Raw genomic sequence first — 25,641 nt, forward strand, 5'->3', positions numbered from 1 at the left:
GTGGCATCGGCTGAAAGAGGGAGAATGGCTGGGAAGAGGCATTCGGGAATGAAAGGGAGGCAGAAAAGAAACCCCTCTTCCCAGAAGCAGTTGAGCATGACCGTCAGAGGCCAAACGACAGGGGAGGAAGAAGACCCTGAACAGAGGGACTTGGCTGCTCTCACAATACATGAGCTGGATGCCCAATTTGTTAGTTGGTGTTTGCTGCTGTTGCAGGAATTTGTTTTGACAGCAGCTTGAGATCTGAAGACTGTAAAGCATTAAAGCAAATTACCAAAATTAAGACCTCAGAATGAATGACTTTTATGACTATTTAACGCATCTGCACTAGCAGAGACTTTTTTTTTATGTTTGGTACAATTTCACCACATTCCTTCAAAATCCTAACAAACACTACTAATCTTATAGATATAAATGCATGTTTGTCAGATCACAATTCTATCAAGTCCCACACAAGAATCTGCAAAACAACAGGACTGACTGCTTTTAAGATGTTTTGTTATATTCCTGTTCTTCCAACTGGAAAAAGACAAAGCACAATAGTAAGAGAGACGTGTGGTTTTGTCTCTGCTTTTTGCACTTGTTCTCTGGGTTTGGACAAGTGGTAAAAAAATGCAAGGAATCATAAGGTTGAAACAATCTATATTTAAATGCCATTGTCTCAGCACTGTTCTTTTTTTATCCACTGTCTAAGTATTTCTGACTGGACAGTGTTTTAATTGAACTTTGTAAAAAAGTAGACAATTTCGATGTCCGATCCAATTTTGCAGTACGGATCTGTACATGTCATAAACACACATAATTCCAAAGATGTGAAACAATAACTTTATATTTGTCTGTCTTGGATGATAATATCAAATCAATTTTGAAAAAAAAAAAAACTCTCAAACAAAACAGTATGTGTCTTTGGAATTTTAGCTGAAGACTGTTAAGTCAGAGTGAGCCTCTGTTGTAATGGGAAACAGTACCACTAGTTTCAGTAATGGCTTTCAGGGTGGCCTACTACATGCAAGGAACATGAGGGTATTCAGTTAACACAAATGGGATGTGCTCGTAACAGTGACCCTGGAACGAACAGGGATGGGGCATTGTGTGTTTTGAGTGTTTTACAAGGACATCAGTGAAAGGAGGTTGGTAGGTTATGTGACCCCAATCAAAATTGCTGCCTAGTAGGTTTGGTAACAAGAAGTAAAAATAGTCTTTAGATGTAATGTTAGATTTCCCTGAAAATATTTTTTACAAGTTGTTTGTAATTGCAAAAAGAAATAATTTCTCACTTTCCAGTTGCAAAGTTAATAAATCTGTTTGTGAGGTCGCAAAACATACTACATACTACAAAACATACCTACTGTATTTTAGTCGATATGTCTTTATATGAAATATTGTTAAACAACTTTCCCAACTAACAACTTCAATAAATGGAGCTCAGTTTAAACACTGACAAGGCACTGAGCAAATGTGTTCTTCTCAAAACTCACACATGGAAAATGATGCTGTGAGGTTCTGCTTTAAATGCAACACAGAATTATTCTTTCACTCCTACAGAGACATTTCACTGAGTTTTGCAGTTGATGTCTCCTTCGCCAGTCCCTTTCAGTTTTTTCAGCTCCTTCTGTAGCTCCTGCTCAAGGGTTAGGATGTCTTTTGGTTTCTTGTACTGGACAAGAGAGAGAGAAAAAAAGTACTGCAACATTCTTCCATAGCTTGTATACACACACATACACAAGTATCTATAAATGTATATAAATATATAAATACATATATACATACATACATACATACACTGCCCAGCCAAAAAAAGTCCCATACTCTAATATTATATGTGGTGGCCAATCCATGTGTGAAAATGTCTTACACAATTTGAGTCCAATGAACCCTGGCATTGTCATCTTGGAATATGTCTGTGCCATTAGGGAAGAAAAAATTCATTGATGGAATAACCTGGTCATTCAGTATATTCAGGTAGTCAACTGACCTCATTCTTTGGACACATAATGTTGCTGAACCTAGACCTGAACAACTGCAGCAACCCCAGATCATAGCACTGCCCCCACAGGCTTGTACAATAGGCACTTGGCATGATGGGTGCATCATATCACCAACCTCTCTTCGTACCCTGATGCTCCCATTACTCTGCAACAGTGTAAATCTGGACTCATCAGACCACATGACCTTCTTCCACTGGACAGTTCTTAACCCAGTTTTAGTAGTTTTATCAATCTCCTTAGATGTTTGATTGATGCCAAATATTTGACTCTTCTGAAACAGATTAACATCTTTTCCACGACCACAGGATGTGTTTTCTGACATGGTAGTTTAAGAAATGATCCAAGGAATTATCCAATGTAAAACAAAATATCCAAATCCAAATCCATTTACTTAGTTAAATCCAGGCAGTGACCATTTTTTGGACAGGCAGTATATATATATATATATAAAAAATATAAAAACGAACTAGAATACAAAATCTAAGACAAGCACCTACATCTTGCCCTCAGGAGTTGCATAAAAAAACATGTTTAATAAAGTTTAAATGTTGTGGACATAAACATGGTTTTAAAAGTATCTAAACCAAGTCTATACTAAGTATCTCTAAATGTATATTTTTGTTGAATGCTTTTTGCAATTCAGATAAATCAAATGACACATATTGGGTGCAACACTTGAACATTTTGTGTTACAACACATATCTAAGTCTAAGTCACATCAGTCTGTCTCTATATAACGGTAGAGTAGAACTTACGCTGACAATTAACGTGTTGTTGGTATGAGTGAAGCTGAGTGCAGAGCTGTCCAATGGCAGCTGATAACGATCCATATCAGGAATACTGAACTTCTTATAATACCTAGGAAGACATGGGAAAGATGGCATGCTTTGTCATAACGCTTTACACACAATAGCGTTGTAAACAGTGCCATCTATAGGGAAGATGTAAGGATTACATGCAACAGGTTTGTAACAAGAGAAGAAATGTGGTCAGGGAAACCCAGTGCACTCATGCATATTTACTTTTTGTTTGAGGTTTTTATGATGATGCATCTCTCAGACGGTTCCACAAAAACACTAAAGACTTCTTTGGGATAGGGAAGATTGCGGATTCTCCACTGAAAGGCGATCTTTGTGTCTTTCCGCATAAATACTGGCTATTGGAACAGAAGCAAAATCAAATCCATTTTTTATCCATGTGACATGACATTTACAGATACAATCAAAGCTAGCTAAAAATGCACATGAGAAGATGCAGTGGTTCACATGTAATTCTGAAAACCTACATTTGCGCAGTTCTCCTTGATCACATCAGAGTCCAAAGAAGTAACAGGGCCTGCCAGTGGCTCTCCAACTTCGACCTGCCATTGGCTCTGAGCTCCAAGTGTGCTTTTATGACGCCACTTTCGAACTGAAAAGTACAAATATTTCAAAAGACACATAAACATCTCCTTTATTGTAATTTATAATATATATCTTATGAAGCTGCGTTAAAGACAAAACCCGTTGATTACCAATGAGTTCATCTGTGTTCAAGTCATACTCCTCTGCCATTTCTTTTCCATCTGTAAAGAGGTAGTGAATTTTCCTTTTTCCTGGAGGTGGAATTTAAAAAAAGCATTTTATCATACAGATACGAATGTGGATGATTAAAGAGTACTTTAGAGTACTATTTCCGAGATTAGTATAACGTGAGAAGACGTGCTAGCAGCTAACGCTATATAAAAGACACCCTAAGCACTGTGTCACAGTTGTAGGACACAGATCTTTTTTCAGAAATCGTGCTGTAGTCGCACAGTCGCAATATAGTAAGTAGTGTAAATGTATTCAGTGGACATTTTCGTAAAAAATACGTATGCATTTAGCTAGCTAGTGCAGGGCCAGTTTGTGCCACTTGCTTGTTGCCTAGTAACATTCTTGCTAGCTAATATTAGCCAAATAGCTAAAAACAATAACCAGCTGTTAACGTGAAGTAATACAACAATAATTCCGGACAATTCACAAAAGTACTTCTTTTTATTAGGACAGCCACGCTTTCATCGTTTTACTTACCGTCGTGTATCAAAGCTGTTTTCTTTGATAATTTTAGGATATCAATCCAGCTCTGCTCTGCCATGCTCCTGACTGTTTCTATTAAACAGAGCGACTTCCGGATTCAAGCTGTAACCACAGCAACCGAGGTCAATACACAAACTTAAATAAGAAAATATTTATAAAATGAATCGAACATTATGCATTTAACAATCAATACAACTCCAAGGTGATATTTAGGTTTGCGGTATAATCTAGATACAATGTTAATGAAAACCCAAAAGATTAATTGACCCGGAAGTGAAACATTTGAATGTTGTGCGTCTTTTGGGGGTTGTGTAACGCTTCGTATGGTTCCATCTGAACAGGGGTAAGAGCTAACATTTAAACTACAGTTTAGGAGCTCTCTGCTTCATATGTGAAGTTATACTTGGGTATGCTGGAAATTGTTGTGTGCTTGTTTATATATTGAGTAAAAAATGTTTTTGAAACAGTGTAGCTGAATCACCGAGTGATGTCTCTAAACATAGTACAAGCAAAAAGTAGCTAACGCTAGCTAACTAACATTACACTGTGAAAACATTGATTTCTCCAACGAGGTATGATTACCTGCTGTGTCAGATCCTGGATATATCTGTTTACATGCCGAAACTGTTTACGTTTTTTATTATTTCTGTATCCAAATATATGTAGTATATGTAATGTAAATATGTATATGTATATATATATATGTAATATATAGTAATATGTACTCTCTAAAATACAATTGAGCTTTAATCTTACATGTCAAAAAACAAATAACTTTGTCATTCTGTGTTGGGTCAAAGGCTGCTGCAGCCCCTCTGTAACAGACGAGATGGAGCCTCGTCACGGGATCATGAAAGCTTTCCCCAAAGTTAAAAGGGCCAAAGTGCTACAGGGAAAAGATGCACCTCCACTGAAGAAGAAACCTGATGAATGTGTTGTCACAGGTTAATATTCTTTGTGCATGTGAGAAAATGAGTGGAAAGTATTGAAGGTAGAGATAAAGATGTACTAGTGATGTAGATCAGTACTGTTAATACTAAAGTGTCAGACAAACAGTGTAACATATTTACTCATTATAACCTATTTCTGTTGTCTGCCACAGGAAACACTTTTAATGGTGTAACGGTGTACATCCTTCCTGCTGGAATAGGAAATGCCAGATGCCAAATATTCCAAAGACAAATCCAGCAGAATGGAGGACAGACGGAGAGTTCACTGCATCCTGGTGTCACTCATGTTGTTGTGGATGACAACATGGACAGTGACAGGGCTCTGCGACTACTGAAAGTGGATAGTATGCCCTCGGCAGTCCAATTAGTGAAGTGCACTTGGTTGAGCTTGTGCATCAGTGAGAAACAACTCCTGGATGTATCCAGTTACAGCCTTATTTCATCCACAAGGTAAATTACATAGCTATATATTTCGAGCTGTAAATTTCAGCTATATTTTAACAATATGAGTGTTTCATTTGTCTCAACAGCTGTATTAAATTGGCCAGGTAGTTGTCAGCACACTGCCCTCCACTTTTAGTGAGTGATTTTGATCTTTTACATCTTTTAATTTAGGATCTCTGAAACACAACATGACAATATTAATGAAGAGCTGCTGAATGTCAAGACTGCTGCATTACCTGCTACATCAGAGCCGTCTCCTCAAACCAAGCAAAAAGAGACCATAGACATGGTAAGTTGCCAGGCCATGTAAAGAAAACTGTTCAGTGTTCAACATCACTGATCTAGTTTACCAGCCATTGGGTCAATAATTAGTGGGTGCAGCCAAAAACTAGACTCTGAACACATTAAAACAACAAGCCTTTGTTTTTTGGTTTTGTGTCATAGTTTTACATCACATTCTACTCTTAGGCAATATCAGACAACAAAGAAGAAGTACGAGGGGAAGATGAAGGCGTCTCTCAGAGTGACCTGGAAGCTCTCATCACTGGCCATCACCCTGAAGAGGAAACTCCTGGCACCAGTCTAGATCCCAATCCAGACTCTGCAGCCCAGAAGGCGGTCCCAGGGAAGTGGGTCTGCGCCCAGTCCTCTCAGTCCAAAAGTCATAACTTCAACAAGCACATAACAGACAAACTAGAAGTGCTGGCCAAGGCCTACACACACCAGGGAGACAAGTGGAGGGCGCTAAGCTACTCCAAGGCTGTCAACGCGTTGAAGAGTTACCACAAGCCTATAACTTCATACCAGGTAATGCAGATGCTTTTGATATTATACAGTTATAAAATGTACAGATTTTTTTGGAACACTATACAGAGATTACTCAGTATAAATTCTTTTTTTTAATCAGAACGTTTAAAAAATTTGTGTCAGGAGGCTTGTCAGATCCCAGGAATTGGAAAACGCATGGCAGACAAAATAGATGAGATTATGGAGAGTGGTCATCTCCGGAAGCTTGATTACATTGGGGAAGATGTGCCAGTACTGGAGCTTTTCACTAACATCTGGGGTGCTGGGAGTAAGACTGCACAGCTATGGTACCAACAGGTAAGGTATGCACACACACACCAAACACAAATTTAAATATAAATTTGTATCACCCTTGAAGTTGAAGGATAACAGAGATCTCACCTGGGGGCTGATAGGGTGTCTTATTGGACAACAGTTGCCTGTATTGTCTCTGTTATTGCACTTCTTTTGCAACAAGACTCTTGGGTTAGTTCTATTCCAGTTAAATTGCTCTTATGTTCAATTATGAGACTGTGACTGGATATTTACTTGCAGAAAAAGATATATTAGATAATAGAAATATGGTCCCGATTGTCTCTGTGGATTAGAATCTTGTTGATAAACACCCGATTATTGCCAGGATATTAATATTGCTTGTATCTTCTATGTTGCAGAAATGCAAACATTTTGTTATCTAAATTAAAAATCTTTGCATTTTAATGTGTCATTTGAACACAACAAGGTGTCTAATGACATGTGCCTTGGCTGTTGAAAATTGTGATGCCTTTTCTTTCTAAAAACAATCAAGAAAATCCACAGCATACATTATTGGTTGGGAAATTAATTCTTAGTTGTTTCCCTAAACAAATGCAGAAATTTTGTTCAATGTTCTTTGTCTATCAGGGATTTCGCACTTTGGAGGACATCCGCACAAAAGCCCATCTGAGCAACACACAGAAAATAGGACTAAAGTACTACGAAGACTTTCTGGACAGAATGCCCAGAGGGGAAGCAGCAGCCATAGAGAAAGTGGTAATGCATTTTCATTTGTCTCAACTCCTGTATTTATTATTGTGTGAAGCTTGTTTGCACCTTTTACCACTTCAGTATGTTTAGTCAGTTTACACAGACATGAATATGCATCTGAAAGGCTCCTCTATAAACCTCAGAAGTTTGGAAGTAGAGATGGCTCGAAGTAGGAAAAAGTCTGTGTCAGCCCAATTTGACCGCTTGATAATGGCAAAACCAGACTCTGACAGATTCTTAGATTTTCACAAAGTAGAGCATCCCGAAGGGGAAAACGTACTCTTGAAAGCTGCTGCATCGTAAGTTAGCCAGATACCATAGTGTTGAATACAACGCTAGTTGTTTCAGATAGGATTACTTGGATTTTCTCTTTTCCTTCAAAGATGCCAGATACAAAGTACACATGAAATAGATGACTTTAGCATGTGTACTCCCTCAGGCTTGTCAAAATAATATGTGATGCTTTCGCATGACTTTCTCCCAGTATTTTGCGAGGAATACGTAAAAGGTTACATGTTTGCCACTACAGGGGAAACTTTAAAAAACTAAAACATACAAAATAACTCAAGGCTATATGACAACCTCTATTTTATGTTATTCCTTCTGGTTTTGTGCAGGTGAGGAATGCTGCTCATGCCATAGACTCAGGCCTGGTGGTGATGGCATGTGGCTCATACCGTCGAGGAAAGGCCACATGTGGGGATGTTGACGTACTTATAACTCACCCTGATGGCCAGTCCCACAAGGGCGTTTTCAGCAAATTGCTCCTAAGCCTCCATGACAATGGTAAGCTCCATCAGTTTGGAAGGAATTATCTTGTGGCCTGTTTGTAGGTTTGTGTCACACAAATTGGAATAATTGTTTTGTTTGTTTTTTAAGGGTTTTTGACAGATGACCTGGTAAGCCAGGAGGACAATGGAGAACAGAAGAAATACATGGGTGTGTGCTGCTTGTCAGGACCCAACCAGAGACATCGCAGATTGGACATCATCATAGTGCCCTACAATGAGTTTGCCTGTGCTCTCATGTATTTTACAGGGTCAGCACACTTTAACCGCTCAATGAGAGCCATGGCAAAAACTAAAAATATGAGCTTATCCGAGCATTCACTGAACAAAGATGTGGTGCGTCAGGGCACCCTGAAGGTGTATGGCGGCACTCCACTTGCTACACCTACAGAGAAGGATGTTTTTATTCTTTTAGGCATACCATACAGACAACCTCATGAAAGGGACTGGTAATAATTTGCCATTCAGAATGCCTTAAGTAGATTCAAGATTCAAGGATGACGAAGAATGTTGACAAAGGATATTCTGAAACACTATATTTAAATTATTTATTACTGCTTCGCAAATCATGTAAGATCCCTGTTTGACTTTCGAATTTTCTGCTATAAATTAAAGAGTTGGGTCACTAAAATCTCAGAAACAACATATTGTCTTCATTACTTCTAGTTTTCACAGTCCCAACAGATAGTTTAAGTTGTATGTGGTGAGGTTTTAAAACGTTTATGTTTGATACTTTTGCTGTTACTCTTTTACAACTCAATGAATACACTAAAATTTTATCTCAATGCATAAATCCTAAACTGTTCACCTGGCGTTGATAACTCTAGAGGTAATTGGAAAAATATGTGTTTTCTAAGTTTGAGCAATCTAGCCCTTGAGGTTATTTTAATATAGGAAATTCTTGATACTGTACATTTTATGGAGGTTATTTTAATGAGTAATAATAAAACATTGAAGGGTAATAGTGGATCTCCTTGTTTGTCTTCTTTAGGTTTTCAGAATTGTTTCAGTATTGAATCAGTTTACCATTTAAATGTGTTTTCTTTTGAATACAGTTATATTTACATTATGAGCTGGTTAGTTATGAATTCAATGAATATGACGCAATAAAGGTGGGTAACAGTGAAGATGTTTTCAGACAGGCTACTTGGGAAGGACATCACTGGATTCTACTTATGTGTCCCCTAAACCACAAAAGAGGGACCCGACAGACGCACCGATCAGCGATTGGTCAGACTCCTCCAAGTTTTCCGATCTGTCCAATCGCGGGTCAGTCCGCGAAACCAGTGGCGATCCACGCAACTCAACGCCCATCACGTTGCGCACATGGATCGGGTCGAGGTGACCACGCCACATCCAGCAGACCGAGGCAGAGTGTCCGTGCTGGGGGAACGGCTTGTGTAACCGCTGTATCAGGCAGCGGCACCAGTTGCGCCAGCTCCGCCAGCTCCGTGCCTCGTTGAAATGTCCAGTACGCAGAGGAGGCGGCGCATGCAGCGGCCTCTCAGCGCGACAGGGGCCGAGAAGTAGTTGAGATATTTGGAAACAGTTTGTGAACGACAGTTTTTTTTTTTTTCTCATCCGTATGTTTTGCCATAGCTGTATCCACTTATCGGAGGAATGAGAGGCGTTTGTTCGGCCCTTAAAATGGGATTGTTTTTGCACGCTGTTGGCTCTGTCATCCCCACCGAGTCCGCAGCAGACAGGGTAAGACTGAGCCGTCAAAAACAAGGCTCTCTCACTCGGCTGTTAGCTAGCTAGGTACGCGGCTAACTTAGCAAACTGCCCAACCAGGCTTTTATTAGCTTATTAAACAAAAGGCCAACAGTTGTGTTATCTTAGTGTATTTGTTGGCGTTAGATACCACCTTACCTTAACTTGTGCTGCGCTGTCAAGAAACATAAGAGCATAGTTGCCAAGTTCAGCTGCTGGCTGTGATAGCTAACAGAGCTAGCCCTGCTAAAGTAAAGGGAGCCAGGGCCTCGCTCTGCTGTGTTTACGGTAGAGATGGTTGACATTTTAGCTACAAGTGAGTCCATCTAAACAAACATGTCTTTAGGTATGATAGATGTGTGGTAACATTTCACGAGTTTCGTAGTTATTTTTGCCTCCCTATCAGAATTACCTCAGTCGCCGTCAAGATAATAGAATCAGATTTAGTTTCATAAGTCAAACGTTATGCAAGCTTGTCAAAGAACTGCTTAGCTGTTAGCTTTCTAAATATGCAGGTAGATCAGTAAGCAAACACACAACAAGGCAGCAGTCTAATATGAAATGGTATTGTTAATATAACATTACTTTAATTTACCAGAAGATGCTGTCACCAGGTAGCTGGCTCCACAGATGAGTGGTGATACATGATACGATGCTGTAGTGGTCCCAAACGTACTCAAACGAATTTCTTATGTATTTTTTTTATTGTTTATTTTAAATTGATCTGCACTTCAATCTACAGTACAATCAATTATTTGTAAATCACTGTTCAAGTCACTGTTTCAGTTTGAGTACATTCATTGTTACCTCATCTCCATTCTCAAAAAATCACTGCACATATGTATTTTTTCTCAATATTCTGAATTTGATGCTACATATTTCCGTTACATGCTGTGGTTTCACTAATTCAGATTGCTTTGTTTTGAGTGGGTGGATTAATGATACTGGTCATTATCCCCAGAGCTGTTTCTTTCTGACATTTCAATTTATTTATTCGATTTATTCTTGAGGGATATGACTGTTCATACAGTCAATATAATTCATACAGCATATTTAGTTGTATGTTGTTTTAAGAATTATTTGCTCACAGTTGCCTGAGATAAGGTATGCAGTAAGAACATATAGTTTGCCTTGTTGCTGTACAGACAGACACATAACGGACCATGAACTATTTCTCCATGTGCTAGAATTGAAATGATCTGATACAAAATATCTTCAGATTCTACATTTAACATTAACATTATTGGCATCCTGCCTGCTTCTATTTGCTGTTAACTGAAAAGTTCAAAAGGTAATTCGTAGGTCACATTACAACATTTTAACCATTGCTTTGCAAATTTTTTTGTTTGAAGTAACATTTCAGCTAGTGTCCATATCAGAGCTTGATCAGTGCTTACAAACAGGGTAGCACCCTCTTTGTTTTATCAGTAAGTGATGTGTGAAAATATCTCTCAGGGGATTTGAGTTTAAAGTTCCTCAGGTCTTGAAGAACAATAACTAATGGACTAAGTTCGGTGTCAGGGTTTCCTTCTTTTTCTGGGGAACAAACTCCATACTTATTGTTATCACATGCAGTATCACATGCTGACTCTGAATGTGTTTATCAGTGCATGTATGTGTGCATTAAGCATGGAGTTACGATGCTGCATACTTGTAAGCATTTACGTAATGTTACTTAAAGGAGAGCTGGTGTAAAAGAATAGGTGCGAGAACCTCATATTGAATTACAATAAGAAACATGATAAAAGAAGTATACTTGTCACTAGCTAAGCAAAGTTAGATATTCATGTAGCAATTCAAATAGAAAATAAATTATCATTAGCCATACCATACTTGGTACAGTTTTACAGCAGTGTAAAATATAAATAACAGTTTGTGTAAAATAAACACAAACTGCTAGATTTACATGTGAATTGCTTTCAAAATCCAAAACTGTGCAACACACATTTATGGCTTTTTAAACTTAAAGTGACATTTAGTGGTAATAGCTGCTGTGCTGAGGGTTCTTTTGTATGAACAGAAGTTTGCCTTTATGTCCAGGAGTCAGCATGTTTGACTGTGCTGTGACCATGTCCTCAGCAGTGAAGAACACCCTCTCTGCTGCAACACTCGTACCAGGGATTCACAGATAGTGTTTAGATTAGAGATGTAAGTTTTACTCACATCCTGATCACTTATCACACTGATACAACGTATTAGGTTACATAGTATTACAAAAGTCACTAATTCTGTACACTGTTATTCTATCTGTATAATTACATGCCAAGCTCAACATAATATTTAGCATTAATATTCAAATATCATTTGTTTGGATTCAGTATAAAACATACAGGCTTTTTTTTACTTTCATTATTGTTTGTCACTCTGTTTGCATTGAGTCAGCGAAACATGTAGTTTTGTTGAAATCCATCTTGATTAGGTTATGGAGAGCATAGTGATATTATTTGATCCAGAGCTACAGTAGAGTTTAACTAAAGAGTCAGAGAGAATAGAATCAGCTATATTGTTTGTTGTGATTATGGTTCACTTGTCGCTGCATATTAGGATTATTATGAGTATGGTATGAGTTAGCACCTACATCATAGCGCTAATGTTTGAAAAAAGATCACATACATGGAGCCTCTAGTCAGAATGAATGCTATAGCTTTGTATATAAGACTGTAAAATTTGGCCAATTGTTGTTTGTTAATAATTGATTCAGACATTTACATCTATATGAAGCAGGAAGCAGATTGTTGGTTTTGCACTGGCAACACACAAACATGCAGACTGATAAAACAAATTACACCGATATGGTACAAACTACCTAAAACACCAAACTCGTGTGTCAGAGTCTCTGTCGTTGAACATAATCGTCCATTGAAATGAATGAGGAGGTTGGTGTTTTTCCACACCTAGAGAGAGTCTGTTTGAACGAGGCCCAAGTCTGCTATGCTTCACAAGCCCCAATGTTGTAGCTCAGACAGTATGACAGAACCTGGAAACATGGCACGTGTAGCCAGGCTAGGCTAAAGACTAAACATACACCACTATCACTGGAGATTAAGTTAAACTATGATATGTATGATTTTGATGGGCTCTTCAGCGTTGTGGAGTGGCTGGATGACAGAAGAGATTATGATGTGGAGTGATGTCTCCTTGTATTTATTATACAGCTAGGTCCATAAGTATTTGAACAGTAACTCTGTTTTCACCGTTTTAGCTCTGTACACCATCAGGGTGGAGGTGAACTCTGTATTCAGCGATTACAACAATTGTTATTGGATGAGGTCAGCTCATCATGAAACTAACTCACTATTACATACTGATTTGACAGACACTAATTTGCTTCTGTTACACAAGTGACCAAAAAAACTGTTTCTATTTTTGCACTGTGCAATTGTAAACCGGCTAAACAAGTTGCATCACCTCTAAAGCTGACATGGAAAAATTGTCTGTCATTTTCTCACAATTCAGCAAATACACAGCAGCACTGAAACAGAATTTAGTATCCACGTGATGAATTGAAGTCCAATATTCAGTGTGCATCTGGCTCCATTTTTGCAGGATAAATATTCAGGATTTTGATCTTCTAAATGCTCTGCTATGTTAAACAGTTCATGCATTCATGAATTCACAAAGTTAAACTGTGCCCCTCAGCTGTTTTTCTTTGGAAGACTTTCATTGTAGGGATATATGGTGTTAACACTTGCTACAAATGCTTTCCTCTCAACCTTGATGACTATGAAAGAACGCCTTTCTTTGTTGAAGGACAGGATTAATAAGAGGTCAGCGAGACCTTTATGAGCATCAGCTAACTCGCCAAGTCGTAAAGGCCCGTGCTAAGTGGATCAACTGAGACTGTGCAGTCAAGAATTAACTAATAACAGTAGCCACTTATCTCCAGCAACAGTATTGGGCAGTCACCAGGGGATTTTGGAACTGCTCTCATTTTCTGCTCATTTCAACAGCTTCTCATTATTAAGGTTGATTATTTTCTAATGTAGCAACCACGTCTGGGACAGTAACCAAAACCGCCTTTAATCCGGCAGTATAGCATGAGAGAGTTGGATTGTTTCATTGTCGCTTGTTTGGATGGGAGACAGAGGAATCTTGTGTGTCCAGATTCTTCACTCGCTGTCTGTAAGTAAAGAAACAAACAATTGGGGATGATCTCAGTTGACCTAGATGTTTTTCAGATTCGTCTTCTCGACATGCTGTCACCTCACTTTTCCAACAGCACAAATTAGTTTAGTGGTGTCACGTACATATTAGGGATTACATAGATTGGACACTTTTTCTGTATGAAGGCCTGTTTACGAAATACCAAGCTCCTTCAAGTACATGGCTATATTTATGCAGCTAGGGCCAAAGACCCAAACAAACTACTGTAGATGGATATCTGTATCGAATTGCAAAAATGGCCCATCCTGCCAAGTAGAGAACATACGGTGTAGAATAGTCAGTGAAAACAGCTGAACTTATCAGAGACTACACGGGGGAACAGAACATCGTGTTCATTGTGTTTATTACAGAGAATGAGATCTCTCTCTCTCTCTCTCTCCATGTTCAGACGCAGTTTAAAAAAATGTCATGTTGATAAAGCTAAAACAGCTGATGAGAAATGATTAATCTGTCAGGTCCGAGGTTGTGGCCACTGTTAACGTCAGCAGTTTGCTTTGTGCTGCTCTGGCGTGTCATTTGTGACAAATCATTCCCGTGTTACTGCTCGGCGTCTGGCTTTTCCAGCGCTCTGTTCCTGCCTCAGGTTTTGCACACACCTCGTAGCGCTGCATATGTCTTATTATCACAGAGCTAGGGCAAAGCTAGGAGCTCACTCTCGGCCGCCGCCGCCGCTGCTGCTGCTTGGAAATTTCCGTAGAGCAATCTTTGTCTACTGTTTGGGTCTGGAGTGGGGCGAGGGAGTGTGTTTTTGTGTATGTGGGTGGGTAGGGTGGACAGGGAGCGAGAGAGAGAGAGAGAGAGTGAGAGTAGGTCTGAGAGCTGTTTAAATTTTTTTCTTCTATGAGATAATTACTCAAGAGGTAAAGGGGACTTGTCTGGGATTTCTCGACCCTGCATCACCATGCCTCTCAATCTTGGACCTGCACTGGTAATCTAAAGAGACGGATAAGTGTCTTTATGTAGAACTTTGGCTAATCATTAAGCTAATCTAGAAGAAAGCATGAATGGGATCTTCCAGGAAAAAGCATACACCTTTCTCACAAGAGAATTTTGATTACAGTTCTGCCTTGTCTTTTGTCCTTTATCTTATCTTATTATTGTCTAACTCCTGTCTTTTTCACAACTCGACTTTTCACCAGTATGATGTATCTTAGTAATGTGCTTAATAAGGTTAACTTTTGACCACTTTGCTACTTTGCCATATTAACAGTTAAAGCATATAACAGACTGTTGAAGGGGAGACAGATCAGTTCAGTGTGGATGATAGTGGACTGTGCCGAACAGCTTCTTTGCACCTTCTGAACATTTTCTGATCAGACCTCAACTCAGGGTTTAAGGTGAAACTGTGTATCACATCTTGAGCAACATACTGAGTGGTTTTCTGCTGGCTGCAATTCAAAAATTGCACTTGATATGAGCCTTTAGCACTGATGAAATTCTAGCAGCTTAACAGCACAAGTGGTTTGGACTAGTTAAATCTAGATCCAAAGCTAAGTATAAAAGTTGGCAACTAGATTTCTGCAGTGTTTTCATTATATTTATATTTCAAGTCAAAGATCAGGGTTAAGCGTGACAAAAATTGCAGTTTGATAATTCTGTATTACACAATGTACACAGGCATTATTATATACTAATCTTTAGGTGAATCTGTTTTTATAGTTGTTGTGTTAAACTAACACAGACTATTTGAATTGACTCCCTTTTCACCACTTTATCTATATACACTGCTCAAAAATTAAACTTTAATTAAATTAAATTAAACTTTTTAATCAGAGTTTTGCATCAAATCAGGTAAACTTCTGGGATATTAATCTCGTCTAATTAATAAAAATAACTAGAGGGGCAACAATGAGACGACCCCCAAAACAAGAATGGTTTTACAGGTGGACACCACTGACATTTTTTCCCTCCTTGTCTTTTCTGACAGTTCTTTCACTAATTTTGCATTTGGCTAGGATCAGTGTCACTACTAGTAACATGAGGCGACACCTGGACCCTACAGAGGTTGAACAGGCAGTCCAACTCCTCCAGGAGGGCAAATCAATACGTGCCATGGTCAGAAAGTTTTCTGTGTCCCAGCATAGTCTCAAGAGCACAGAGAAGATTCCAGGAGACAGGCAGTTACTCTAGCAGAGCTGGATAGGGCCAGTATCTGCTTTTTCTGTGCAAGGAGCTACTGCAACAGGATGAGCACTTTCAGAGCCCTACAAAATGACCTCCAGCAGGCCATTGGTGTGAATGTCTCTAACCAAACAATCAGAAACAGACTTCATGAGGATGGCCTGAGACGTCCTCTTGTGGGCCTTGTGCTCACTGCCTGGCACTGTGGGGATTCAATGGGCATTTGCCATAGAACCCTAGAATTGACAGGTCTGCCACTGGGCCCCTGTGCTTTTCACAGATGACAGCAGGTTCAACCCGAACACGTGATAGACATATGAAAGGTCTGGAAAAGCTGTGCAGAATTTTATGCTGCCTATTACATCATTTAGCATTACCAGACCATTACTGACCCACCGATTTGATGGTGGGTCAGTGATGGCCTAGGGAGGCATATCAATGAAGGGATGCAGAGACCTCTACAGGCTAGATAACAGAACCCTGAGTGCCATTAGATATCGGGGGGTAACATCCTTGGACTACACTGGTGCTGTGGGTCTTGGGTTGCTTCTGGTGACAACAATGCCCAGCCTCATGTGGTGAGAGTATGCTGGCAGTTCCTGGAGGATGAAGGAATGGATTCTATTGATCTGGGAGGAGATACCCCTGGAAATCATTCATCATCTCATTAGGAGCATATCCCGATGTTGTCAGGCATGCATACATGCACGTGCGGGCCATACGAAGTACTGAGTACCATTTTGAGTTGCTGGAATGAAATTTCAGAATGAAATTTCAAAATGGACTAATCTGCTGCATCATTTTTCCACTTTGATTTTCAGGGTGTCTTTGAATTCAGCCCTCTGTAGGTTGATAATTTTATTTTCTGTCAAACGATGAGGCATCCTTTTGTACCTAACACATCACCCAATCCATATCAGTATAAATATCTAGCATGATTTTTCCCCCATTGAAATCTGATGTGTTTTTAAAGCACTCCTTTAATTTTTTTGAGCAGCGCTTCATACCATATGTACATAAAACTGTGGGACAACACTTTGATTTAAAAAATAAATAAATAAAACTTTTCTTTTTGCTACTGTGATCAACTAGCTTCAGGAATCCTTAAATAACCCACAGGTGTCTGCCTTTATAGAAGGTATGACAAGGAAAAGCATTGTTGTAAATAATAATAATAATAATAATAATCTTGATTCATCAAGATGTTGTTTTTAGGCTGAGATGTTGATATGACATTTGTGTTGCAGAGCCTACTGCACTGTGAAGGCGTTAACAACCAGACTTACATCTGCGAGTCAGGACACTGCTGTGGAGAGACACAGTGCTGCAGTTACTACTATGAGCTCTGGTGTAAGTATCCAGTTTTTCATAATTCTTTTCTTTAGTGCTTCGAATCCTCACTCTCTGTAAAAACATTAAAGGTACTATTATCTATAGAGTGTGAGACAGGAATTTTGAGATAACAGCATACATTTTTGGAATTATCTTATATAAATGAGGTGATAATATATATATTTAAGCAGAACACACTAATCTGCAATAAAAGAAAAAGGGGGTGGTGTGAGGCAGGGAGGGGTCTAGTCCTTATTAAAATCATCTGGGAGTGGACATAATACATTTTCATTAGGGGCCTAACTTCACCTACATTGACCAACTATATTGGTCTAGCTCAGCATATTGGACGTGTGTTCATTAGTATTGCATTCTGTTTATTGTTTAAAGGCTGTCTCAAAAATGAGTAATTTCTAGGAGATTGTGGAGGTTGTGGTAAAGCTGGGAAATTAGATATCAAACATGTAATTAACACACACTATGTTAACATTTGGGTTAGTAAGACATTCAGAGTGTCTGTAGTTCAGACCTTGTCCTGTCCTGCTGTCCTGATAGATTGCAATTGGTGAGGGTTCATAGACATAAACAACTTGACTGACTTCAGATGGGTTCATATTACATTAGCTATTCTTTGATGATCTGATCAAGAACACAACTTCACTTTTAGAAGTCAACTTTTTTCAGAATTTATTCTGTTTGAAACAAGTTTGTGTTGAGGCATAGAAGCTGTAACTAACAATTGTTGTAATGCCTGTATATCTAGTTGCCTGTGCAGCATAAGCAGCTATCGAACTACAGAGTTGCTACCTACTTAGTGCCATATTATATAGTTTACATTCTTTTTTCCCAGAGACACAGGACCGCCCTGCCCTGTAGTTCTTGAAATGAAATTCCTCAAATTTTTGTGCCCATGTATTGACGTTTCACTTATTTCAAAGGCACAGTAAACATAAACTGAGGCATCTCTCAGCCTCTCTGTGTTTGTTTTTGTTGTTTAGGCTAGATTCTAGATAGTGTAGTTAAGCAAATTAATCCATTGTAGACAATTAAGACTTAATGCTATAAGGGAAAAACATGTTTTTAAACCGTCACATAGCACTGGGATGTTTTCATTGTTTACATCAAAGACAAATTCAATCTACAAATGAGATTGCTCTGAATGTATTTTATTTCTGTTTAGCATATCAAAATAAATGACTCCGGTCTTTACCACAAATATTCCTGATAGGTTGGATTAATGCAATACACTCAGCATTTACACATAAGAACAAATATCTCCCAAGGTGAGTAACCAGAGCACTTTGGGTTCAGCATGGGATCCAGCTGTGGTGTCAGATATGGGGTTGCTCCACAGAGAAGGAATTGGGAAAGAGTTACAGTAAATGTGTTAGCGCTTTGTTATAGAGATGAGAACAGACTTGGGCTTCTCATTGATGGTTGAAGGGCATGAAATATGAAATGCTGTAATATACTGTAAAATGCTTAATAAAAAAATCAAATGCATCATGCCTGCCATACTTATGATTCAATACAGATAATGTACAGGCATGTGAATGTTTCCCTGCTTTTACACTAAACCAGTTGGTGGCAGAATTTGATCTGCAGTGTTATATTTGTGTTAGCAGCAGGAGTGTTATGTTACATCACCACAAACTAGTATAGTTAAACATTATGGATGTATGGATGTTGAATTTCTGCTCTGTATTTATCCTGATCTGACTTTATCTAAAAATACAAACCAGAGAAATATATATTATATAAATTTTGTTAATGTTCTACTCTAAATACAACATATTTGTGTTGGTTGTTCCTGTTTAGGGTTTTGGTTGGTGTGGGCGATCATCTTCATTTTGAGCTGCTGCTGTGTTTGCCACCATCGCCGCACCAAACATCGGCTGCAGCAGCAGCAAAGGCAGCATGAGATCAACCTTATAGCTTACCGTGAAGCACACAACTACCCCTCTGTGCCCTTCTACTTCAGTAAGAGATACTACTGGCACATAAACACAAACACACACCCACTGTGCGAAGTTTTCATTTTCATATTACATGGAATTTTTACATCTATATGAGTTGTCGTTTGCTGATAGCAAGTATTCACAAGAGACCATATTGTTTTAATGTTAATCTTTATTACTATCTTAAAGTTGTTGTTCATTGACAAATCACAAAGGATTATATACTGCCCCTCAGAGTTGCATTCATTTTTCCTGAAGATTTTGTATTGATTATGTCAGAGTCAGACCGCTCTTCTCCAGCACATCTCAAAGATTCTCAATGGGCTTAAGGTCTGGACTGTCGTGGCCAATCCAAATGTGAAAATTATGTGTCATGCTTCCTGAATCACTCTTTTACAATTTGAGCCCAATGAATCCTGGCATCTTGGAATATGCCTGTGCCATCAGGGAAGAAAAAAATAAGTGACCTGGATCCATTGACCTGGTCATTCATTATATTCAGGTAGTCAGCTGACCTCATTCTTTGGACACATAATGTTGCTGAACCTAGACCTGACCAATTGCATCAACCCCAGATCATAGCACTGCCCCTACAGGCTTGTACAGTAAACACAAGGCATGATGGGTGCATCACTTCACCCGCCTCTCTTCTTTCCCTGATGCACCCATCACTCTGGCACAGTATAAATATGGACTCATCAGACCACGTGACCTTCCATTGCTCCACAGTCCAATCTTTATGCTCTTTAGCAAATTGAAGTTCTTTTTTTCCAATTAGCCTCACCTACCAGTGGGTTTCTTAAGGATACACAGCTGTTTAGTCCCAATCCCTTGAGTTCTCTTCGCATTGAGGTTTTGGAAATGCTCTTACTTTACATTTACATATAGGCATACACTTTTATCCAAAGCGACTTACGAAGTGCAAGGTAAGCCTAAGAAGGTATTGTCTAAGGAGCCTCTACTGGAGGTAGGCCACAGCGGGGATTTGGGTTCTCTATGCAGGTGTCCATTAGATGTTTTCTTTGCTTGATGTATGCCAAAACAACCCTCTGAAACAGATTAACATATTTTTTTCGACCACATGTTTTCCGACATGGTTGTTTAGGAAATGAGCAACTACTCACTGCATTAGTTAGGGTTGAATAACTTGTTACCAGCTGAAACATAATCATTAATTATTTATTAATTGTGCAATTATCCTATTTGCTTAATTAAATCCAGGTGGTGAGTTTTTTTTTTGGACGGCCAGTGTATAATTATATATTGTCCTGGTATAAAATGTATATAAAAGCATTCTGTATATTATACCGTGAAAACTTCATTGTAAGCTAGTGCATGTCTACTGATAATGTATATAAACAAAGATTTGACATAAAACCTGTTGGACAGAGCTTTGAAATTCTACCCCATTATTGACCCCATCTCTGTTAGTATCAGTCTGACACATTAGGTCTGGAAAGAAAATGTAAACCTTTTCTAAGTATATGCTCTCAGACGTTTTGCTGTTGCAACAAACTGATGTAACAGAAAAACTGAATAAAACACTACTAACTGGCAGAGCAGTGGCTCCTCACTTAAATGTAGCGTTTACTCTGAGATCCATCCCTGGTTTTATACGGCGTCAGAGCCTTCCCTGTTTGCATGCCCCAGTTTTCAGGAAACAGCCAGTATTGCTCTCTGAGTACCTTGCCAGTGTTGCAACTCTGTCTCACACAGTGCTGCAGAGCAGAGTTGACCCAGAAAGTCTTTTTTTTCTCTTTTGCTCTAGTTTTATATGAAACTTGGTCTAAGATGTTCATTGAGATCTAATGAAATATATAGGGGAAGAATTAGCTATTTATGTAAGAAAAATCTATGTAATTGTTAGTTTTTTGCCATGCAAAGTGTGTTCAGTTGTGTACATTTGTATTAGTGCCAATTCAGTTCAGTTCAACTGAGTTTATTTGTATAGCATCACATCACAGCAAGAGTCATTTCAAGGCACTATATATATAATTATATATAACAATACAACTATAATTTATATAGAAAACCCAGCAATCTCACTTGAGCAAACCCTAGGTGACAGTGGAGAGGAAGAGGAAAAACTGCCTTTAACAGAACACACCTCTACCAGAACCAAGTTCGGGGTGGGCAGACATCTGCCTTGGCCGGTTGGGATGAGTGGAAAGTGGAGAGAACTGCAGGCAAAAAAAAAAGGTTGGTAGGGCCAGTAAGTGCACACTGGAGACATAATTGAGAGGAGGAAGCACAACTAAACGAAACAAAGTTAATAACATAGTGAGAGGAGAGCTTAGTGGCTCAAGGGAGGTCCCCCAGCAGACTAATCTATATCAACATAATGGTTCAGAGGCACCTGAACCAGCTCTAACTATAAGCTTTTTTAAAAAGGAAGGTTTTAAGCCTAGTCTTAAAGTATTTGAACTTAAAAGCGTTTCTGCCGACTGAACCTAAACTAGGAGCTGGTTCCATAGGAGAGGAAGTCTGCCTACTATCCTACATTTGGAAACTATGAGTTTCCTACTCAAAGTTGTTTTTTATGTTTTTCTCTTCAGGGTTTCTGCCAAACTACCTCTTGCCTGATTATGAAGAGGTGGTCAACCGGCCACCGACTCCTCCCCCTCCCTACAGTGCCTTACACACAGGCCCATCCTCGGTGGCTTCTAGTCCTGTGGCTTCTGAGCAGCAGGAGGGACACTGTCCAACCATCCAGGACACTCCAGTGGCCCCAGTCTCTGACAGTCTGTGTTGCAGATCCAGCATTGAGGAGCCACAACCTTCTCCTTTAGGCTTTCGGCCGAAACCCGACAATAAACCCATCCAGACACCCCAAAATTCAGGTGTGATACTGCTGTCAGGTGGGCTTAATGAGGACAGACTGAGCTGCCAGGAGAAAATAAGTGGGGACGAGTCCTGCAAGGATCCTCTGCTGAAGGATCTGTCAGAGAGTTGTGCTGAGGACAAAGATCGACTCCCTAATGGTAGGAGGAGGCGATTCACAGGGGACTCTGGGATTGAGGTGTGTGTGTGCGGCACACGTGGGAGCAGCGGTTGTAGTGGAGCAGGAGGGACAGGCCAGGATGGTAAGGAGTTAAGGGAGCTAGAGAGTCTGCTGGGGTGTGAGGGACATGAGCAGGAGGAGGACAACGATGACGACGACAGGGAGGAGGTGGGAGACTTCTGCGACAGCTGCGTTCATCGAGCCTCCTTCAGCATGGAGGATGAGCAAGTGCTGGGCGGGCTAGAAAGGCGGGTTGCACGTGGACCGTCAGGACCTCCTCAACCGGCTCCTCAGATAGGCAGCAGTTCACTGCAACCTCCTGTGTGCCTCCTCCTCCACACAATAAACGAGCAGGAAGGGTCGCACCACAGCACCAGCACTGAGCCGCAGGGCTGAAAGCTAGCACACCCTCACCACCGAGGGACGAAGAGCACTTGACACAAGACATATGCCGTGATATCTGAGCACGTGTTTTATGTCTAAATGAAGTGAGTACTTTTATGAATTTGTGCATCTTAGATAAAACAGCTGTGGGAGCAGGAAATGGAATCTAAAAATGATTCAGATCCAAAGGTTGAGAATGTCAGCTCCTCCCCACACTGGAACAGTGGCCTGTGTATTCTGGGTTATATTTGGCCAGTAGAAGCTCTTTAACAGCCTGTGACAGCAGACAGTTCTTCAGATTTGCTTCTCATACAAAGACAGCTACTGCTACTGACACAGTCAGACTTGACCTTATAGCTGAAGCTGTGATGTCAGGCTGTTGATTGCCCAGGATGAATGCATCACTTCTCACTGGGTGCAACATTTCTGCAAAGCCTTTATAAGCAGAAAACTTACTTTATAAACACACACACAACAGGCACATGTTGGATGAGTGCAATGTGGAATTATGACAGTGTATGTTTATGCAAGTCAATACTGTACAGGGACACCAGAACAAGACTGTGTGGGACATCCCATCAGACCCATGCTTCAAAAGTGCTTATTTAGTGATTTTAAACCCACTCTGCCTTGTGTCTGTTTTTGCTGCCCTCTATCTGCCCCACTAGTGATAGAGTATAAGTGCATTAACAAAAGTTCATGTCAGCAGTTCCTATTTTGCACAACATGCATTTATCTTTAGGAATTAAGCTTTTACCTAAAGAAAGAAAAATCCAAAAAAATAAAAATCTAAACAGAAAATGCCTTTTTATCAATCCAGTCTTAAATTGCAGTACACAATTAGTTTCTTGCAGTATCTGTAAGAAATTTGTGAATTGTTAGGCAATGCAGTAGATTCACTTTGTGTATACATTTTGTATACTTGGTTTAATGAATGTTTGTACTAAGCGCCTACCCTAAAAGAATGCTGAATTTTGCTGGATGGTGATAAGCTCAAGCAGGTACCAACACCAAGGAGAGATTTAGTTTCCTAGAGATTACAACTGAAACATTGGACCTCACTTTCATGTCAGTCACTTCATTTTATTACTACCTTCACCAGCTATAAAGTGTAAACATAAACACTTAGATCCTTCATACTGGGTTTTTGTACAAGCACAACTTTCAACATTGTTCAGCTTTGGTATTCTTTATTGAAACTTTTTATCAAAAGATGACCCAATTTTCTACATGTGTGCTTTTCAGAGTGAGAGACAAAATGCTTCTTGTAGTGAGGAACATTTAGTGGGTTCTCATGATTTAAGAGGTAGTAGTCATCATTACTCAACTTTGTAAAAGGTGATTAATGACTTTATAGATAAAGATACAGTTGCGGAACAAATGGTAATAAGTATTTAAAACAACAGAGCAACTTTAGAACAAAACTGTTGTGACCTAGTGAGTGGAAAAGATATGTCTTTGGCGAGTGAGGAATGAGAAGAGTTTGAATAAAAAAATAAACCAAAACAACAGAAGCAAAGAAACGGAAACAAATGATCAGATAAAGTAATAAAATAACAGTCTGATAGTTGTCCTCTGTTCTTCTTAATATCTAAGCATCTATTATAAACAAAGGGGCTGCGCATGTGCGGATGTGATGACCAGTACAAATTAACTAACGGTGTTTAATGCTGCCCTGTGGATACAAAACAAAGGCCACATAGAAAAAGCATTGAAATAATTCGAGTATCAGATTCAGTAATGTATCTTCTCTGGAAAACTCATCAGTTTGAAATGCTCTAAGTAGCTTTAACATTGTAATTTTACAGGAGATGTTGACTGATGATGAATGTACTATATAAGATACACTGATAACAAGAAGATGTTTTTGCAAAGTGAGTTGCTTTAAATAAATATTCTGGTCAGTCACACTCTGATATTAACTGGGACTAGTGAAGCTGCATGCCTTTTGTATCAAGTAAATGTTTTTTTCAGACTTTCCTTGGACCACACTCAAAAATGTGCACATTTCAATATCTGCAAAGCACAAATACTGTATGTAAGCCATTGGCCTGACAGATTCATAAATATTTACCCTTAAGCAGTCTAACAGAAGGTGTCTCCCACACTGTTCCACTGTAACATGTATTACCTATAAGATGATTGCCTAAACATTGTTTTGTTTTGTGATGTAGAAAATGTAAATGTGGTACATACAGTATATTACAAAAAATGAGCTATTTTCCCTATCAGCTGAATCATTTAAAATTATTTTAACTATACAATTTCAAAACCACTTTATATTTTCAAATCGAGTACACTATTCTGTAACATTTAACATTCTGTAATATTTATGAGCCTAATAGTTACTTTCATTTATATGAAATCATTAGCTTTATTGTTACAGACAGAGTTTTTCATGTGGGTATTATTTTGTCTGTTGAGAAATGATTTAACTGAGACTTTTGCTGAAGTTGTTTGAAGAGTACCTTAGTTGATTTGTTAACGGGATCAGGGGCATCTTGCCAAAGACACTTGTTCTCTCTTCACCAGTGTGTGTAAGGTGGTTTTGCACATATTCTTTGAATGTTCTGATCATAAGCCATTTATTACAACTATCAAGACGGACGTATGTTCAATAAACATACTATTTTAATCCAAGCTGACTGCTGGCTGGCTTTTTTTATAAGTGAGAAGTGTCCTTGCACCTGCATTATTATTATTATTGTTATTATTATTATTATTATTGTTATTATTATTGTTGTCGTTGTTATTGTTATTATTATTATTATCATTATTATTATTGTTGTTATTGTTATTATTATTGTTGTTGTTGTCGTTGTTATTGTTATTATTATCATTATTATTATTGTTATTATTATTGTTGTCGTTGTTATTGTTATTATCATTATTATTATTGTTGTTGTTATTATTATTATTGTTATTATTA

At 38.9% G+C, this 25,641-nt stretch overlaps 3 protein-coding genes across 4 annotated transcripts; 2 read left to right on the forward strand and 1 right to left on the reverse strand.

Moving 5' to 3' along the window:
* Positions 1–220: 220 nt before the first annotated feature.
* On the reverse strand, positions 221–4,130 carry dpcd (deleted in primary ciliary dyskinesia homolog (mouse)). The gene is made up of 6 exons (XM_026360718.1): positions 4,040–4,130; positions 3,502–3,582; positions 3,274–3,398; positions 3,011–3,144; positions 2,744–2,846; positions 221–1,657 (listed from the first exon to the last, which is right to left on the reverse strand). The coding sequence occupies exons 1-6, from the start codon at positions 4,101–4,103 to the stop codon at positions 1,553–1,555; spliced, it is 612 nt and encodes a 203-aa protein (XP_026216503.1). The 5' UTR covers positions 4,104–4,130; the 3' UTR covers positions 221–1,552.
* Positions 4,131–4,324: 194 nt separating this feature from the next.
* poll (polymerase (DNA directed), lambda) lies at positions 4,325–8,993 on the forward strand. The gene is made up of 9 exons (XM_026360717.1): positions 4,325–4,388; positions 4,846–4,989; positions 5,148–5,445; positions 5,611–5,728; positions 5,908–6,246; positions 6,370–6,543; positions 7,129–7,257; positions 7,869–8,037; positions 8,131–8,993. Exons 2-9 carry the CDS (start codon positions 4,875–4,877, stop codon positions 8,490–8,492), a joined length of 1,704 nt encoding a protein of 567 aa, XP_026216502.1. The 5' UTR covers positions 4,325–4,388; positions 4,846–4,874; the 3' UTR covers positions 8,493–8,993.
* A 336-nt stretch (positions 8,994–9,329) lies between these two features.
* On the forward strand, positions 9,330–25,352 carry wbp1lb (WW domain binding protein 1-like b). Of its 2 annotated transcripts, none has more exons than XM_026359808.1 (4): positions 9,330–9,746; positions 17,285–17,387; positions 19,188–19,349; positions 21,883–25,352. In XM_026359808.1, exons 1-4 carry the CDS (start codon positions 9,660–9,662, stop codon positions 22,722–22,724), a joined length of 1,194 nt encoding a protein of 397 aa, XP_026215593.1. In that variant the 5' UTR covers positions 9,330–9,659; the 3' UTR covers positions 22,725–25,352. The 2 variants fall into 2 exon arrangements, with proteins under 2 accessions (XP_026215593.1, XP_026215594.1); XM_026359809.1 differs by lacking the exon at positions 9,330–9,746 and adding an exon at positions 12,111–14,844.
* The last annotated feature ends 289 nt before the right edge of the window (positions 25,353–25,641 follow it).

This window comes from Anabas testudineus, chromosome 1 (assembly GCF_900324465.2).
Source record: "Anabas testudineus chromosome 1, fAnaTes1.2, whole genome shotgun sequence".
Taxonomy (NCBI): Eukaryota; Metazoa; Chordata; class Actinopteri; order Anabantiformes; family Anabantidae; genus Anabas; species Anabas testudineus.